Consider the following 19,542-nt stretch of genomic DNA (forward strand, 5'->3'; position numbering starts at 1 on the left):
ACTTATCTGGATCCATGAAGATAGTGCAGGGGAAAAAAGATAGATCTTAAGAGTCAGAAGACCTGGGTTAGAATCCTGTAGCTGACATTGGCTATGTGCCATAGGGTAAGTCACAACCTCTCTGGGGCTCTGTTTTCTCATCTGTAAAATGAAAATAGTATCTCCCATTTCTAGTGTCTTTCTCATGGCAATCCTGTGATGGAAGCAATGCATTATATCCATTTCGCAGCTGAGATAACTAAGGCCCAGAGAGAAGAATAGTTATTTCAAGTGTTCAAGTTATTTAATTTTTTCTGGGGCTCAGTTTCCTCATCTCTAAAATGGGGATAACAATACCACAGTTTCCCTATGTCTAAGATGAGGATAATACTGCTGTGGGCAAGTCCCTTCCCCATCTTTGAATCTTTGTTTTCTCATCTGTAAAACAGGAATAACAATTCTTACCCTATTTGGTCAAGGTCATATGGGTTCTAAGGAACAGAGTCAGGATTTGAACCTAGGTCCTCTGACTCCAAATTCAGCATTCTTTCTACTGTGCCATGGATGAGCAGTGGTGTGTGTGTTTGTGCACACACGTATGTACATATCTGTGTGTGCATGTGCATTGAAGGATGGGGCAAGTGGGCCGCTCCAGTATCTCTAGTGGCCTAACGCTAATCTCTTGTACTATGTGACCCTGACTCAGTCACCTTTGCCATGAGATGGGTCAGGATGCCAACTGAGTTGCCCCAAGGGTTCAATGAATCCAATCAGAGACAGGATTCAACCTATGAGGAGGCTTTGCATGAAAGCCTGGGCTTGGCCTGGCTGATAATCCATCCCAAAAGGTCTGTGACGTCATTGGCTCCCACACACTCAATCATGGTAATTATCTCTTAAGCAGGCACAGCCTTTGACTGTCACCTGGTCCTTTCCTGTCTTTTCTCTCTCCTCCAAAGGGAGGTCATGCTATCATTAGCCCTCCTTTACAGCTGGGGAAACTGAGACCCAGAGACAGGAAGAGGCTTGTCCTTAGAACCCAGAATGTCAGAACTGAAGAGGACCATAGAGACCACCCACCCAAGACTTCTTAAACTTCTTGTGTGTCATATCCTCTTTGGCAATCTGCTGAAACCAGGGTTCTGTTTTTAAACACAGAAACCAAAATTCATAGGATTGCAAAGGAGATCAATTAGGTTGAAATATGGTTATCAAGATATTTTAAAAATTCACGGGCCCCAGGTTAAGAACCTCTGATCTAGTCCATTTTAGAGCTGAGTCAGAGAGACAAAGTCACTTGTCCTGGGTCATGCAGTTAGAAACGATGTAAACAGAACTCAAACCCAGATTTCCTGACTCCCAGGCCGGTGTTCTCTCCACTATACAGATTTCTTCTCAACCTCCCCCCAAATCCTTTCCCACCAGGAGTCAACAAAGCCTGTGGATATCCAGGCTGTGAGTAAACCCAAGCCAGGGAGACTGGGGGAGGAGAGGCGTAGCAGGGGAAAGGAAAACAAGGAAAATGAAATCTTTTTCCCTGCCTCAACCCCTCCCCGCCACCCTGCCCTTAAACTCTGCCTGCCGGGTGACATGACATTAATTATAGATTTCCAGCAATGCTCAAAATTCCAAGGGTCCTAATCACTTCCCTACCAGAATGTAGGGAACATGGTTTCTATGGGAAATTCGCAGCAAAAAGGCAGAGGGGAGAGGCCCCTGCATTCTCCTCTGGCTGGTCCCAGTCTTCTTCCCAGGCAGAGGGAGAACAAGACAATTCTGAACACCCTTCTACTTGTAACTCAGTGAGGAAGGGGGATTCTGGGGGTGGGGTGGGTTGAGTAAGGGAGGAGGAGGGCAGATCCCCAGGGTATACAATTGGGGGAGCAGAGGAGTTGTCAGTACCCCTGGTGTTGGGACAGGGGCCAGAGGCACTTGGGTCTTAGTTGTGAGGATGACCTTGGGCTGTGTGATCTTGAGGAAGCCCCTTCTCTTTCCTGGGCTCCAGCAGGTCCCAGCTCCTCCTCAGCCAGAGAACTGTCTCTTTGCCAGTACTCAAACATGACACTCCACATCCAAACTGGGCATTTTCTCTGACTGGCCGGCTGTTTTCAGGTGGTCCATCCTCGCTGCCTTCCTTAAAGTCTCACTTTCTGCAAGATGCCTTTCCCAGGCCTTCTTAACCTTAGTGCCTTCCCTCTGTTAATTATCTCCAATTTATCCTGTCTCTATCTAGATTACGTGGGAATGCTGTCTTCCCCATTGGGTCTTGAGTTCCTCCAGGGCTGGGAATGTCTTTTGCTTTTCTTTGTAGCTTCAGCACTTGGTACAGTGCCTGGCACATAGTCAGCACTTAAATGTTTGTTGACTAACTGACTGACCTCTAAACTCCTTCCTTCCAGGGGCTGTCCTAAGTCTGAGATGGGATTGATTGGTGAGAAGATCTACTGGAAATAACTTCCCAAACAGACTCCCTGCCCCTGGGCCGCCTTACTCATGAAAGAACAATCAAGACCATTTGGCTAAAAGCAAAGGATCCCTTTGAACTCTAGGATTCAGAGAGTATGAGAGCCATGATGTTAGGAGTCTAAGAGTCCATTATCCTAGCACTGGGGAATTTGGGTAAGGTCATGCAAGGAATCACTGGCATGTATGGGAGCTGAAACTCAGGATTTTGTGATTCTCAGGCCCAGGTTCTTTCTACTCTGCAGGTAAGATTGTATTACCCCCATTTTATAGATAAGGCAGCTAATGCTTAATGAAATTAACTCTCCATTAAGGGTCAAGGTTCAATGCTTCTGAAAAGAAGCCCTCTTCACATGTGGACAGGGCTTTAGGCTTTCCCATTGGAGTTTTACAGTTCTCTTGTGAGTGAGACTGGGTAGGGATTTAGCTCCATTTTTTACAGTCTAGGAGACTGAGGCCCAGAGAGGGCAAAGTGAACTGGCCCAAGCTCACAGAGTCAGGTAGTGGCCAGTCCTGGGACTAGAACCAGGGTCTCCTGGCTACCAGTCCAGGCCTCTTTCCTGCTGGGCCAGACCTATGAGACATCCCATGCCTCCAAATCCAGCCTCCCTGAAGGCAGGTGGGGAGGGGCTGAGGAGCAGGAGCATAACCTCAGAAGGTCAGATCTGTCCCCCAAGCTCCAAGCAAGCCTGGCATTCAGCGAAGAGAAAGTAGGTAGCTCCTTTTCCCACAAATACTAATTGTATGACCACAGGCAAATTACTGAATTTCATTAGGCATTAGTTGTCTTCTCTAGCAAATGTGGGTAATACTAGCTCACCTGCAAAGTGGAAAGAAGACTGGCTTAAGAATCACGAAGTCCAGGCTTTTGGTTTCCATATATGTGCCAGTGATTCCTTGTGTGACCTTATACAAATTTCCCTTTTGAGAAGATCTATTCTGATAATGGCTTCTGACTAATAAGGAGTCAAGACTATAAGGTTCCTTTTAGCTCTGACACTTTACACTCTGAGGTCCCTGACATTTTGTATCCTTGATCCCCTTCCCATACTGAGGTTATTCTCCTGCTCCTCAGTCCCTCCCCACCTGCCTTCAGGGAGGCTGGAGTTGGCGGCATGGGATGTCTCATAGGTCTTCCCTGTTCTCAGTGGGGACACTGAGTCAGCTCTGGGATTTCTCTCCGCTTTATTCCATAAAATCTTCAACTCTGTTGAAGTAGCAAACCTGAGTGTAATTAATGTCTGAGGTGTATACATTTAGCTCTGATGTTCTGTTCAAAAGCCCCTTACAACCCTGACATTCTATGTTCTGAGGTTGCTCTTAGCCCTGCCATAACATGTTCTAAAGTCTCTTCTAATGTTGACATTCTCTGTTCTAAGGTTATCTTAGTTCTTCCAGTCCAAGCTCTAAGGTTTCTTCTGGTGCTGACATTCTTTGTTCTAAGGTTCTTTCTAGCTCTGATGCTATGTTCTCAGGTCCCTTCTGTGTTCTAAGGACCTTTTCAGCTCTGAGATTCTATGCTCTATGTTCTAAGGCCAGTTTCAGTTCTGACATGCTAGGAGGATGGAGAAGACATACAAGGAGGTCAGTGGGAGCAGGAGGCTGGGCCTCCAGAGGAAACACGCCAGAAGATCACGCTCTCTTGCCTGCTAGGGGTGGGGGGAAAAGCTGACAGCAGAAGAAAGGAGAGAAGAACATTGCATAAATGAGTCATTCTCCTTCCTTAGTCCTTGGGGAAGACAGGGGAAGAGGGGGGTGGGAAAAGGGTAGGACGAGGAATCTGCAGTAAAGAGAAAGCTGGAGCCAGGTCCTGGCCCAACCCTGAGCACTGCCCACACAGCCAAGGGCCAGCTAATGAGGCCTCGCTGGGAACAGAGAGTCAGGGGAGGCTACTGAGTGAAAGCCTGCTAGCTCTAGGTTGAATAATCTCAGTGTCTTCCCTGGTCCTATAGGCCTTGCCTTGATCCCAGACTGGGCCCTGACATCACCAATGAGTAATGAACGTGTGCTGGGGGTTACCTGGGGATCTCGGGGGAGGGTGGATGGCTCCATCCAGTAGGAGTCAATGGAAAGAGCCTGGACTGAGCAAGCCCCTTGTTCCTAGATGTGGGCTTGGCTTCATTTCAGGGCAGATGGAAGGGAGAATAGATCCATGCCCTGTCCTCAAGGAGCTTCAGGTCCAGTTAGGAAGACAGTGACACTTGGGAAGAAAGTGCTATTTATAACAGCACTTTAAGGGTTAGAAAGTACTTCAAATTTCTGGTCCTCATGACAACCCTGTAAAATAGGTATTATTATCCCCGTTTTACAAATTAGACAATTGAGGTTTAGACACTTGCCCACAGTGACAAAGCTATAAGTATCCTGGTCACGTATTCCTGAGTACAAACACAACCCTCTTTCCACTTTGCTGTGTAGCAGCTAATTGAAGTTAAAGATACTCAGGGGAAAGGGCGATAAAGATCAGCTGGAATAGTTACAAGGGGGAGAAAAGTCTAGGGGTCTTAGTGGACGCAAACTCCATTATCAGTCAGCAGAGCAGTGTGGTTGTCTAAAAAGCTAATCTGATTTCAGGCTGGGTGTTCAGAACACAGGAGGGGACAGTCTCACTGCACTCTGCTTAGGTCAGATCACATCTGGAATACATCTGGAATATTTAGGTGGTGCAGTGGATAGAGTGCCATGTCTGGAGTGAGGAAGACTCATCTTCTGGGGTTCAAATCCAGCCTCAGACACCTACTAGCTGTGTGACCCTGGGCAAGTCACTTAACTCTGTTTGCCTCATCTGTAAAATGAGCTGGAGAAGGAAATGGCAAACTATTCCAGTATCTCTGCCAAGAAAACCCCAAACAGGGTCACAAAGAGTTGGAAACACCACCACCACCACGTTTTAGGAAGGATGGTGTTAAGCTACGGAGTGTCCAGGGGAAGGCAACTAGGATGGTGAAGAGCTTTGAGTCCATGTTGTATAAGGATTGTTTGAATAAACTGGGGATATTGAGCCCAAAGAAGAGAAAGACTTAAAAAAAAAAAGAATCTGCAGGGCTCTTTTGCAGAACAGGGAATGAACCTGGTCTGCTTAGCCCCAGAGGGCACAGCTATAAGCAATGAGTACAGGCAGCTTGCTATAATGGAAATAATGTATTTGAGTTCAAATTCCACTTCTCCCATGTACTACCTGTGTGATGTTGGGCAAAGTCCCTTAACTTCTCTATGCCTCAGTTTCCCTATCTGTGAAATGGGTGAGTTGGGCTGGATGGCATCTAAGATCCTTCTCAGCCCTAGGTCTATGTTTTTAGGATCCCATGAGGTTACAGGGAGGCAGGGAAAAACTTTCTAACCATTAGAGTCAATCCAAAGTGGAGTCAGCTACCTTAGGAAGGAGTGGGATTCTCCTCCCTGGAGGTCTTTGAGCACAGACCTTTGACCACTTGCTTGGAATGCTGGCACTTTCTCTGAGATTTGCAATCTTAGACAATTGGCCTAGAGAGTTTAAGTGGCTTGTTTGATGTCATACAACCATTATGTATCCGGGGAAGACATTTTTAATCCTGATGTACAGAATTTAATCTGTGATTATTTTTTATGATGATCCCTCATATCTGTACAGCTGTCATCTCTCATTAGATCTTTCAAGTACCCCTTTTAGTGGGGTAGGGCAGGGATTATTCTCCCTATTAAACAGATAGGGGTACTGAGTCCCAGGAAAAGGGACTTGCCCAGGGTAAGCCAGGATTAGAACCTATGTGTCACTATAAAGTGAAACCAACTTCTTTGTACCTTGAAAGCACTACACAAACATTAAGACTAATAGGATCAGAAGATTTAGGGTCCGGAAGGGCCCTAGAGATCATCTTACTCTTACACGGAGGGAAACCAAGATCCAGAGAGGGGAAGGGACATACCCAAATTACCAAGGGAGTAAACAGCAGAATCAGCATTTGAGCTAAAGTCCTCTGATTCTGAATATCATACCAAGCTACTGTTAGATTCTTCCTCTTACTCCCAGCCCTGAAAAGCTGCTACTTCTGGAGATTCACCGCCTACTAAGAGACAATCACTGAGGCCACTTACATCAGCCCCTCTCCTTTCCCAGAACAGAAGCTGGTAGGGGGAGGGGATCAGAACCAGGTCAAGGCCAGCAGCAACTGGTAGCCTTAACTCCTTCTTCCCCAAAGTGCCTTTTGAAAAGAGCCAGATGTGGAGGAGGAGAGATTAGACCTTCCAAGAGGGGATATGAAAGGGCAGGGGATCTGGTATGAAGTTGGATGCTGGCTTTACATATGTCTTTCCATTCTTTGGGTACCACTATGGATCTCCACAGCCCTCAAGAGAAAATCCAGCCTCCTCAGCTTAGCGTTCAAGGACTGTGAGATAGGCTAGCTGGGCTCTGCCACTGACTCGCTGTGCCACTATATGGAAATCCTTACTCTCCTCTGGGTCCTCTCTTCAATACAAGGAGGGGAGGGTCAAATCTGATTCATTTCTGTCTTTGGATCCTTGGAGCCAAATACGGTATTTGGCACAGAGTAGGTGCTTGTAGTGGATATGGCACTGGACCTTGGAGTCCAGAAGACCTGGGTTCAAATCCCACCTCACATATTCACAAGCTGTGTATGACTATGGGCAAGTCACTTAATTTCTTTGTGCCTCAATCTTCTCATCTGTAAAATGAAGGGGCTGGATTGTATGGCTGATAAATCCCTTTTAGCTTTACATCTATGATCCTATGAAATTCATGTTTCTTTTTAAGACTCACGTGAGACCCCAATATATGAAACCTTTTCTGATCCCCCCAGATAGGGTTGCCCTCCCTCTCCAAGCTACCTTGTATTCATTTCTTATCTATACTATATATATTTACATATGTACATATTATCTCCCCTGATAGATTGTAGACTTCTTGAGGGAAGGGACTATTTCCTTTTTGACCTTTGCTTTTTTTGTGCCAAGCACAGTGTCTGGCTTAATAGGTGCTTATTTATCGACTGAGTCTTGATTGACTTGATAGATGGTCCTTTCAGACTCTAACATTCCATATTCCGTGTTCTAAGATCCCTTGCAGCTTTAACATTCTAAGTTCTAGAGTGTCTATCGGCTTCAACATTCTCTATTCTAAAGTCCCTTCCGTCGGGGACGTTCTATGGCCTAAGGCTCCTCTGTGAGCCTCTGAGACACATTTTGGGAATGAGGCAGTTCCCACCTTTCCCTTCTACTTTAGGGGAACTCCCCACCTTCTGAAATCACATGCATGCCAGATTACCCTCCCCCCATTCCTATCCAGGAGACCCAGTTAAAAACAGCACATCTTCCCACTATGCTCTCTGTTTTAAGAAGTTCTTCCTTACATAAAACTGAAATCAATCTCTCTGACTTCTTCCCATTGCTCTTCTCTTAACTTTGCTATCTAGGGCTAAATAGGACAAATTTAATCTTGCTTCCACAAAACAGTCTTCAAAGACAAGAATCATGCCCTCTCTAAGCCCTTAGGGCAAACCTAGTCTTGCTCCAGTTTGGCTCCACCCCCACCCCTATTCTCCCTGGCTAGGATCCTTCTCTGACTCCTCCTGTTCCCTCAAGCCCACATACAGTCACTTCCCAAATCCTGTGCCTTCCCTCCCTAGTCTCTCTAGATCACTTCTCTTCTCTCCATCCCTACGGTCATCATCCAAACCCAGGACTCCTCACCTGATGTACCGATGACTGTAGCAGCTCCTCACCATCCACTTCCTCCAAAACAATCTTATTCTTACCACTGAGACTTTGTCCGAATTGTTTCTCCCACCTGGAAGCCTCTCTCGTCAGCTCTCTTCCCTAGTATTCAAATGAAACTGCTCACCCTGAAGGCACCAATAATCTCTCTGTTGCCCAATATAACGGCCTTTTCTCCATCCTGGTCCCTATTGACTTCTCTGTGGCATTGAACCCTGTTGAACATGGTCACTTCTCCTGGGCATTCTCTCCAGGTTTTCATGACCTAGACCTGTTTCTCCTCCTATCTGTCTCCCTGATCCTTCTCAGCCTCCTTCGTTGATTGTTCAACTACATCAAGCCCCTCTAATGGTGGATATTCCCCAACTCTCTGCCCTGGGCCCCTTTCTCTTTTTACTCTACAATCTCATTTGTTGATCTCATCATGGGTTCATTTATTATCTCTATGTAGTTGATTCCTAGATTTTAAAACCAGCCCTCATCTCCCCTGAGCTAGTCATACATTGTCAACTGCTTCTTGGGCATCTCAAAGTGAATATCCCAAAGGCACCTGAAGCTCATCACATCCAAAACAGAATTTATTATCTGCTCCCTCACTTCAAGCTCTGCCCCCTTCCACATGTCCCTAGTGCTGTCCAAGACACTACCATCCTCTATGGACAAATCTCCAACCTTGATGTCAGCCTGGATTCTTCACTCACATCATATATCTAATAAAATTGTCCTATATATCTACAATAGTTGTTCTACCTTCACAATTTCTCCATTCATATAACCACAATCTTAGTTCAGGGACTCACCTGGGTTATGTCTCAATTTCTAACTGGTCTGCTTGTCTCATGATTCCTCTTTCCAATATACGACAGTGCCATCTCACCCTTCTCCATTCAGTCACCTCCAGTGGCTCCCTATTGCCTCCAGGATCAAAAAGAAAATTCTCTTTTTGGCATGTGAAGCCCTCAGTAACCTAGTCCCTTCCTACCTTTCCAGTCTTCTTACACCTTATACTGTTCCTTGTTCCAAATGGACTCTTCAATCCACTGACTCTGGTCTCCATCATGCATGATGCTCTGTCTCTATACCCCAAGGTTTTCAGTGGCTGCCCCCCATGCCTGGAATGCTCTCTCTCCTCATCTCCATCTCTAGGCTTCCTGGCTTCCTTCAAGTCTCAGCTAAAGTCCCATCTTCAACAAGAAATCTGTCCCAATCCCCCTTAATGGTGGTACCTTTCCTCTATTGACTATCTCCAATTTATCATATATGTGTGTGTGTATTATTTGTGTATAATTGTTTGCATGTTGTCTCCCCCATTAGACTGCAAGCTCCTTGAGGGCAGAGACTGTCTTTTGCCTTTCTTATCACTATGCTTGGCACATAACAAGTGCTTAATAAATGCTTGTCAATTGATTGGCCAAATCTTATCTGGTTTTCCAGTTTTGCTCAAGCTTTACTAGTCTCCTCCAGAAAGCCCTTTTTCACTAGCCTAGTTCATTCTAATCTCTTCTTCCAATGAATTCCTCTAGGCCTCAGAGTCTGTAAGGGAAAGCTAAGTGGGACTTTTTACTGTCTTTTTCTTTTGGAGTGCTTCTCAGCACTAAGGCAATAAAGTGCCTTCGTTTGTAGGAAGGCCTACACCCTTTTGCTAATTAGGTCATGAAAGGTGTGAAGCAGGGTATGTATGCTCTGAGATTAGCATTTTGTTTGGGGCTCACTCATTGGAAGAGTGTTGGTGTGGAGACTCTGGGCAGCCATTAAGGAGTTCCCTGGCTTTGAAAAACTCAGATGTTGGTGCTGCTCTCTCTGGTAACTATTTATACAATGTCTTGGACAGACAGCTAGAAGCCTGCCTGTTGATTTGTGTTATTTTGCTCTGTTTATATAATTTCTGCTTATAATTTCTGTTTGTGTTTTCTCTGAAGTTCAGGGTGCTGACTTTTTCCCCTGAACTAAGTGAATGATATATGTATGTTTAATTCAAGTGAGATTGTAAACCTCTTAAAGTTGCTTTCCTTAGAAAAGCATATCAAAGAATCTGTGCTAGCAGCTTTCCTGTGTGATGGTGTTATTGGCCTTACAAGGCCACAGTAGTAGCAAGTAGCATTGTTATTACGGAGTGAGAAGCAGAGAATTGCCTAGTTGAAATGGACTTGAGAGGCCACCTTGTCCAACCTAGAACCACCATATCTGACGGGTGGTCATCCGAGCCTCTGCTGGCAGAGCTCCAGTGGGGGGGAACCCATTGCCCTCTGAGACAGCTCATTCTACTTTGGGATGACTCATTATTAGGAAATTTTTCTAGATATTAAGTCTAAATTTGCCTGTCTGCAACTCCCACCCATAATTCCTGGTCCTGTCCTCTGAGGCCAAGTGGAACAAATCTAATTGTCTTTCCTCTGGGCAGCTCTACAAAAACGAAAACAGCTCCTAGACCTTTTCTGTTCCTTCAACTGATCCTCCCGTCTGACTCTCTGCAGCTTAACATTTTCATTCTATTCTGTTTTATACTAACGTTCCCTTAGTGTAAGGCCCCGTTTTCCAGACCGTGAGTTCCCTTAGGCAGGGTCCCTGTCTGCTCCTCCACTGTTTCCTGCCCGGCCACTCCTTCCCCTCTCCTCTTCAGACTCTGAGCCCCCAAATCCAAGGGCCTGGATCTGCTCCTTTATCTACCTTCCTCACATCAAAGCCGAGCCCAGACACACCGGGAAGACTCAGGACACAGCTCCCTCATCTCTCCTCACATTTATCTAGTACCCTGATGTTTCCAAAGTGCTTCACATGTTACCTCAGTTGATCCTCACACCAACCTTAGGAATTAAGCGCTTTTACAACCCCCATTTTATGAATGAGAAAACTGAGATTCAGAAAAATGGAATGACTTGTCTAGGTTCACACAGTAAGAAGCTGAGGTGGGATTTGAACCCAGGTCTTCCTGCATGCAAGTGCAGGATTCTATCCATTATGTCAGGATGCCTACCATAAATGAATGAGGAAGATGCTTGAGCTCTGAGGGACAAGGGAGTTACTTTCTTGATGGTAGTGGTGCTCGTGGTGTGCCCTTCCACAACAAATTTATTTCCCCTTCTGTGTTTTAAGAAAGTTCATTTGGATAATAAATAGTATATCTTTTTTCACTCTGTAGAGCATTTTCTCCTCCATTACTTCATTTCGTCCTCACAACAGAAATAGGATTGTTGCTCTATGTAGGTGAGGAAACACGTTCAGAGAAAGAGATGAGCTGAGTGCCTTCGCATAGCTGGTGAGGTCTAACAATGGGCTCAAACAGAGCTCTCCTATCCTCTTCCCACCGCTCCACGAACAGAATCATGCCCATTTGACGGATGAAGACCCTGAGTCTCATGGAAGGTCAGATGGATTAGGGTTATGGAATCTCAGAGCTAAGCAGGGCTTTAAAAAGCATCCAGGCTGTGAGGCCTGTGGAGATGAGGACAGAGGTGAGCAGAGATGGCAGGTGAGGTGTTACGATATCACTTGCAGATCCTGAAGCACCAAAGGTGAGTCACCCCTCCACAGGTGGGCTCTGGCCAGGGTTGCTTCCTCTCTGTGCACCCTCTCCTTTGGGGCACAGGACCATGTGTTTACTCCTCCCATTAATACTGCTTGTATTTTAGGGGGGTACATCCCAGATTTACGGGAGAAAATGTTTTCTTGCCAAATCCAGGTGTCTTGACTTCCAGGCCTATTGGTCTTCCTCTCATACTCTGATGTCCTGTCTCCATTGGTCACTGGGTGACCTTGGTCAATTCAAGTCAATCCAACAAAGAGTTCTTAAGTGCCTACTATGTATGAGACCCTGAGCTCTCTATTGGACATAAAAGGATAAAAAGGGACCCCAGGCCTTGCTTTCAGGGAAGTGATATTTTGGAAGTCAAGACCCCAGCAAGAGCAGTGCACAAATAACTATGAGACAAAGGAAAGGTCTTTCCAGGCAAAATGCTATGAGAGGTTGGAAGAGGGGATGGTCACTTTCACCTGGAAGATCAGGGAAGTCTTCATGGAGAAAGTGGCCGCTGGCCCGGGTATGGAAGAGGCAGAGACATAGGGGGCCTTGGGGCTGGGAGAATCTATTCTAGGTATGGAGTGCAGTTATATAAAAGCACAGCTACAGAAGAAGGCAATATGATACAGGAGGAAGGACAAGGGATTTGAAGTCAGAGGACCTGGGCTCAAATCCTGGCCCTGTTATTTACTGTCTGTGTGACCTTGGGCAAGTTGTTTAACATGCCTAGGACTCTGTTTCATTTAGGTGGTACAACGGAAAGAGCGTGGGGCTTGGAGTCAGGGAGACTCATCTTCCTGAGTTCAAAGCCAGCTTCAGACACTTACTAGCATGTGTGACCATGGACAAGTCACTTAACCCTGTCTGCCTCAGTTTCCTCATCTTTAAAATGAGCTAGAGAAGGAAATGGCAAACCACTCCAGTATCTTTGCCGAGAAAACCCCAAATAAGGTCACGAAGAGTCTGACACAACTGAAAACAACTCAACAATAACTGTTTCTTTATCTATGAAATGAGGGGAGATGGGCACTATGGCCTCTGAGGTGTCTTCTAGCTCCAGATCTATGCTTTTATGACAAATTTCTGAGCCCATGAGGATAAGATCAGGGGATAGATAACAGGTAGTCCAGGATGTCTGGAACAGAAAGTACATGGAGAGAAGCAGTGTGAGATAAGGGTGGAAAGGTGGCTGGTAGACAGGAGTCTGCCTGTGGAAGTCCTTAATTCCAGGCCATGAAGCTTTGGGTAAACCCCATCCCCCAATCTGGGCCTCAGTTTCTTCCTCTGTCAAAAGGGGGATAATAATTGTTGCCCTGTCTCCCTCCCAGAGCTACTATGAAGACCAAGTGAGTTAACCCATGTAAAGAGCTTTGGAAATGGTAAAGCCCTATGGATATGTTCAGTAAAGCCAAACATCTCCCAAAAATAATTCTCAGCTGCTCAGAAGTACCCCCCTAGTCCCCTCTAGCCCAGCCCCTGAAAAGCTTCTGTTTCCCTTTCTCACTCCACCCCCACCCTGTGTCTTCCAGCTCCAGTTCCTCCCTGACAAGCCCTCTCAGGGTCTACAGGATTTGCCTGAGAGATTCTTCTAGGCAAAGGAGGGCAGGGGGCAGTGGACAATGGGTAGAATCTCCCCTAGGTTGGGGCCTCCCTCATGGGCCTGGGGCCCAAGAGGAGGGAAAGGGGAATCACGAATGCATGGGAAAATAAGGCAGTTCTAGGAAGAAACAGACATGCTCATTGGCCTCCCCCTCCTCCCTTCACCAAACCAGCTCCCTCTAGGGTGGCAGGGGGAAGGGAAGGAGGCAGAGAAGTTGGCACAGGAAGAGACCAAATGAGTGCCTGGGTCAGGATCTCTTGGCTAGGCTTCTATACTCCTCAAACACAACTCAGCCAGGGACGAAACCACAAATAGCCTTGGCTGGGTCCTGAGTCTGGTACTCAAAGCCCAGTCCTGAGCCATGGGCCCAGCCCAGAGAACCCACATCCTAGAGACTAACCCAGACCCCAAGTCCAGAATCTAGCCTCACCCAAAAGAGGTTTCTTTCAAGAAAATGGCCATGAAAGATTTGAGAAGAGAGGGATCACTTTTACTTGTATCAGAAAAGGCTTCATGGAAGAGGTGGCAGCCAAGCTGGGCCATGAGGGAAGAGAAGAATTTCAATAGCAAGACCATATATAGAGATATGGGACTGGGAGAATCTTTTCCAGGTATGGGCGTTGACATAACAAAAGTATGGAGACAGAAGAAGGAAGCATGTTATGGCCCATGTCCTTTCCACAGCTCACAGACCACACGGTCTGTATCCTAGAGCTAGGATTTGAATTAGGTCTTTCTGAGTGCAAATCCCAGACTCTGAGCTCAGAACCCAGCCAAATGCATCCAAAGCATCACAGTATCATGGGATTTAGAGCAGGAAGGGGCCTCAGAGATCTAGTCAAGGGTTTCTTAACCTTTTTGGTGACATATACCCCTTTTTTGCAGCCTGGGAACATCTCTAGACCTCTTCTCAGAATCATGTTTTTATTTTGGGGGAGGGTGGCAATCAGGGTTAAGTGACTTACCCAGGGTTATACAACCAGTAAGTATTTGAGGCTGGATTTGAACTCAAGTCTTCCTGACACCACTTAGCTACCTACCCCAGAATCGTGTTTTTAAATGCATCAAATAAAATACATAGGAAGACAAAAGAAACCAAATATATTGAAATACAATTATCAAAACATGAAAAGTTCAAGGAGCCCAGGGTAAGAATGCTAGCTCCTAGCTGAAGATACTCATTTTGGAGAAGAAGATACTGAGAACCTTTGACTAAAAAAGCTAGGGTTTCATTTGGAATCCTCAGGCTCCAAAACCAGTTCTCTTTCCACAAGACTATTCCCACAGGCCCAGTAACCAGCGGGGCCAAGGCTCAGTGGCAAGGGCGCCAGCAAAATTTGGAGGCAAGTGACTTCCAGCCGTTAGCTTTCATGGCTGCCTAGGTCTGGGCAAAGGCAGGCAAGGGAGGAGGGGATGGGGAGAAGAAGAAAGAAGAAATGGGACCTAGAGGGCAAGGGGCAGATAGAAAGAAGCCCACAGTGTTGTCTATTGACCCTGCCTAGGCTCCAGTTCGCAGATCCCAGGCCAAATTTCCCCCTAGACACAGCCCCCTCTTTCTGGCCCCCCAAACACAGCCTCCTCCAAGAAGCCTCTGCTTCCCACCCTAACCCCCTGCCTTCTGCCTCCTTCTTCAGCTGAAAGACAGCACCCACCTCTCCGCTTAGATCATGGTGAGAAGAGAGGAGAGTCTGGGCTAGAGGCAAGGAAGAAAGAGTCCCTAAGAGCTGAGGGTTCCTGCTCAGAAAGCTTTGGTGCTAGCATCCTTTGGGGCCTCCAGGGGACCAAGTCAGTCAAACTTTCTCCCTTGGCTTTGACTAAAGGTTGGGACTTAATGATAAGGTCTGAGCAATGGACCTCTTTAATGAATGACACCTATTCTGGGTAGATTGGTACAGGGACTCCAATTGAATGAACAGATATTAATTCTTTGAGAGTAGAGGAGAAAGTTTTGTGAATAGATAAGCTTTCCAAAGAAACATTAATGAATAGATCATCCTCTCTTATTGATAGAATTCCTTTATAAATTGGTAAGAATCCTTTGTAATTAGCACCTATTTACTGGATACCCACGAACACAAGAACCAAATGGAGTTCAAATCGATGACGTAAACATATAAATACTCAGCGATTCTCTCTTTCATTACCCCCTACCCCATGCCCCTGCCTCCCCAACCTCCCTCAACACTCACCACTTGTGGTTTGCTCTGACTCTGCCTCCTTTCAGTGGGAATCGTGTCTTCTGGGGGCCGGGCCAACTCCAGTGGTTTGGCTTCAGTGGAGGTTGGTGTGGCTGGAGTGGACTGGGACACATCTGTGGGCCCAGGAGCAGGGGACTCATTGAAATGGAGGGTCAGCATGTACTGCTTGGTAACATCCTCCAGGGATGGCACCTGGAGGGCTGGATAGACCTTATGTGTGGATCCTGAGCTGTCAGTGCCTGTGGCTACTGATTCAGGGGCCTCGATAGGGATGAAGGCGGCTGGTTCGCTGGCATGTCGAACATGGCGGGAGCCAGGCTGGGCCCTTCCCAGTGTGGCTGTGTCCTCCTCTTTTCGGAACTCCTGGTGACTGCTCCGGGCTGGCCTTTTCTTGGAGCCCCGGCGGGCAAGCCGGGGGGATAGCACATCAGCTAGCTTGGGGTCAAGGTGGAAATCCAGGACAGCAGTGGCTGGCAAGGACTTGGGCAGAACTCTCTCAGACTGAGCCCTGGTCTTTCCTGGCTCACCTGACTGATGTTCCAGTAGGATGGGCTCGCTGCTGGCTGGGGGAAGGGCTGCCTCCAGGATGGGCTCCCCACCAGGGCCCTCAAATTCAGGGCCGGCCTGCTCCCCACGCCGGCTGGGGTCACTCAATGACTTCTTCTTGGCTGCTCTGCCGTGGATACGCTCATCCACTGCCCGGCCCAGGGCACCCGGTTGGTGGACCACACTCTGGATCACTGCTTGAAAGTCCTTCCCACCATCACTGCCAATGGAGGAGTCACTGGCCCCACCAGCCCCACAATCTGCCAAGGCCATGGCTGATGCTGCGGGAAGCCCAGCCTTTGGGCCCAGGGAGCCCAGCAAGTTGCTGTCTACAGAGAAGCCTGAGGACTCCTCAAATGGGGTAGGCCGACGGTGGTGAGGCATTGGATCACTCAGGGAACGGTAGGCCTCACCAGCATCTCCATTGCTGAGATCTGTTCCACCTGGGCCTGTGGGGGGGCCCTTCCGGCGCCGACGAAGGGCACCTGGGGTACCTGGAGCATCCAGGGGCCCAGTGGTGGGGGCCCGGCCTCCCTCTGCTGGGGGGCCACTGGGATTTATCCGAGATGAGGAGAGGGGGAACTCCCCAGACTTCCACTCCGATAGAGGCCCCAGGCCCCTGTAGGCAATACTAGCTGGTTCTGGTTCTGTCACAATGCCTTCATCAGTCAGGCTGGATTCATGGCCTGACAGTTCCTCCAGGGATCTCCGGCAGGGAGAGCTTGTGGGTAGGTGCAGGGCAGGGGGGGATCCGCCATCATCCCGCTGGGCCCCCATCTGGCTAATCTTCTCAAATACTTGCCGGGCTTCCTGCACATATTGATCCTGCACAACCTCAGGGAGCCCATCTTCCTCCTCCTCTTCCTCAGCCCTCCGTCTTGCAAGGAGCAGTTCTGAGGAGAAGGGCTTCAGTGCCCCTGTCCGAGAGAGCCTTCGAGGGGAGGGTGTTTCTGAGCAGGAGAATGATTTTGCCCGGCGCAATGTGGCTGTGAGGTCTTTGAGGGTTGGGCGAGTGCCCAGGGCCTGCCTAGCCGGGGCAAGCAGAGGTCCCTGATGTCCAGTCAGCTCACTCTCCTTAGAAGCATCACTGCAGCTTTGTGGTGGTCCATCATGGTCCCCCCCAGGTCGTCGGCTCCGACGGACCTTCAGCTCAGAAAGGTCGGAGCGGAGGAAACTAAGCAGGGTCAACGTCTCACTGGCAATGTCGGGGTTTGACAGGGACTTCCGCTGCCGACTTTTCTCCAGCTCCATGACCTTGTAGCTGGGCTCCCCAGACTCAATGGGGCTGTCTCTCTGCCCTTTGCCCATACACCCCGAAGGCTTTGGCCGGGCATGGGCCTGAGGCCGAAGGAAACCATCCCCTGTACCAAAGCTAGGTGATCGATACAGGCCCCAGCTTCCTCGTCCAGTCCAAAGATCCTCCTCCTTCAGCTTCTCTGTGCTTGAGTGACGGCCAAGGCTGGCCACATAGGGTGGGAAGCTCACCTTGGCCACCCGGGAGACCATGGGGAAGGTACTCCCAAAAGTCTCTGGCAGGCCCCTGGTGAGCTGCCTAAGGCCTTCCTGTGACCCTTGGGAAGACTGGAGGCTCTCTGATATACACCCTGGCCTCTGGGGGTCCAGGCCCTGACCTTCAGGGGTCTGCTCAGAGGAGTCCATCCTGCCTGGTTTTAACCCATCATTGTCCAGATCCCACCCCCCTGCAGAGGCCTCTTTCCTGTAGGAGGAAGCCTGGAGGATACCTTCTTCCTTCAACCCGTCTGCTTCACGGCCAGAACCTCCGGAGGGCTGGGCCCCCGGGCTGGGGGCAGCAGAGATCCCGGGCGCCCCGGCCTGCTCTTCCTCCTCACTAGAGCTCTCTCCTCTGCTCAGGCTGCGGCTGACAGGATAGAAGGCAGTGGCAGGAGAGGAGGAGGAGGAGCAGACAGAGGCCTGGGGGCCGGCGTGTGGTTGGCAGTAACTATGCCAAGAATGTGAACTATCCGCCTGCTGCTGCCTCCTCCCCTCGGCCTGGGCCCGGGGCAGGGGGGACCGAAGGCCAGAGAGGGGGAAACAGGTCCTGGGGGGAGGTGGAGGCGGCTGCTGGCGGCCAAGGGGCTCCTCTGGGCTCTGAGCCCCGTCCTCTCGGGTGGGGGAAGCAGAGGCCGGGCTAGACGACCCCCACAGGCCATCGGGGCTTGGCCGTCTGAAGCTCTGGCCTCCGAAGAGTTTGCGCATCTCCGTGACGCTGGGCCAGTGCCCCGCGGGCTCCGACCCGGGCCCGCCCCCACCGGCTCCGGCTCCGGCTCCAGCTCCTTCTTCGGCCGCGAACGGTCCCCTGCGGAACTCCGACGGCGCCCCCTCCCGGCCCCTCATCCAGTGGGCCTCTTCCTCGCTGGGGGAGCCGGTCACGGCTACCTGGCTCTGGCTCCGACTCCTGCTCCGCGACCCTCGGCTGGCGCTGTCGAAGCGCTGGGACAACTGGCGGACGGATGGAGAGAGGCTGCGCAGGGGCCGCGGGGAGGACGTCGCCGCAGCCCCCGAACCCCCAGACGCCAGCTTGGAGACGCGTCTGGAGGCCGCCAAGGTGGCGGTGCCGGGAGCCCGCCGCCGGAGTCCGGGGGACGAAGAGGCCGTGTCCTCTGCACAGTCCGCCCTGTCGGAGCCCGGACCTCCGCTCCAGCGCTCCAGCCGTTTGAACGAGATGCTCCGGTAGAGCGGGGGCGGGGGCGGCCCGTCGGTCATGGCTCAGCCCTGGAGGGCACCGGGGGAGACTGAGTTGGGGGCGAGGGTTGGGGCCTCTTGGTCCTTCCGAAGGGAGGTGGTGGTGGTCCTCTGGAGGGGGTGAGGGGGAGACAGACGCCTCAGCTAGTCATGGCAGCCCTCTTCCCCCCTCCGCAGGAGGCCACCCCTTGTCCGATCCTCAATCACAGCCCCTACAAGGTTCGGAGTCCCCGCAGAAGCGGGTCCATGTACTATTCTGCGAAGGGAAGAGGGCTCGGGAGCTGAAGGTGGGGGTGGGAAGGCTAAGAACTTGGATGGGGAGGGATGAATGAGAGCGGGAGCGGGGGGCGGGGGGTATGGATGAAAACTGAGGGGATGGATGAGAGTTGCAGAGGATGGAGAAGAGCTGGGGGTGAAAGAGATATGGAGGATGGATGAGGGGGGAATGTATGGGGAGAACTGGATGAAAACTGGGGAGAATGGATTAGAGGGGGGACAGAGTTGAGGAGAGACGGATGGGATGAGGGGAGAAGGAAGGGAGGGAGGGGAACTGAGAAGGAGGGAGAGAGGGCGCAGGGGAGAGAGGAGGGAGGAAGTTGGGAGAGAGGGAAGGAGAGACGAGAGCAGGGAGGAGGGATAAGGGGGGACGCGGGGAGCTCCCGCGGCCCAAGCCCCTTTCCTCCGGCCCAAGCCTCTCCTGTGAGCGAGCGAGTGAGCGAGTGAGCAAGCGAGCTAACGAGCAACTAACTTTTCCCCTGGCTCAAGTTTTCGTGTCCGCTCGCAGCCTGGAAGGCGGCGGTGCTGGAAGCTCCATAGTCCCGGCC

General features: G+C 49.7%; 1 protein-coding gene across 3 annotated transcripts in view; it reads right to left on the reverse strand.

Annotated features, from left to right (window-relative positions):
• Window positions 1–18,739, reverse strand: part of ARHGEF17 (Rho guanine nucleotide exchange factor 17) — a 150,873-nt gene extending 132,134 nt beyond the window's left edge. For 2 of the 3 annotated variants that reach the window (XM_036746077.1, XM_036746076.1), the window contains exon 1: window positions 15,461–17,770. In XM_036746077.1, the coding sequence (XP_036601972.1) occupies window positions 15,461–17,674 (2,214 nt within the window). In that variant the 5' untranslated portion in view covers window positions 17,675–17,770. Of the gene's footprint in view, window positions 1–15,460 lie in introns of all 3 variants that reach the window. The other variant, XM_036746075.1, reaches the window with a different exon arrangement.
• Between the last annotated feature and the right edge of the window lie 803 nt (window positions 18,740–19,542).

The sequence above is a fragment of the Trichosurus vulpecula genome, chromosome 2, assembly GCF_011100635.1.
Source record: "Trichosurus vulpecula isolate mTriVul1 chromosome 2, mTriVul1.pri, whole genome shotgun sequence".
Classification (NCBI taxonomy): Eukaryota; Metazoa; Chordata; class Mammalia; order Diprotodontia; family Phalangeridae; genus Trichosurus; species Trichosurus vulpecula.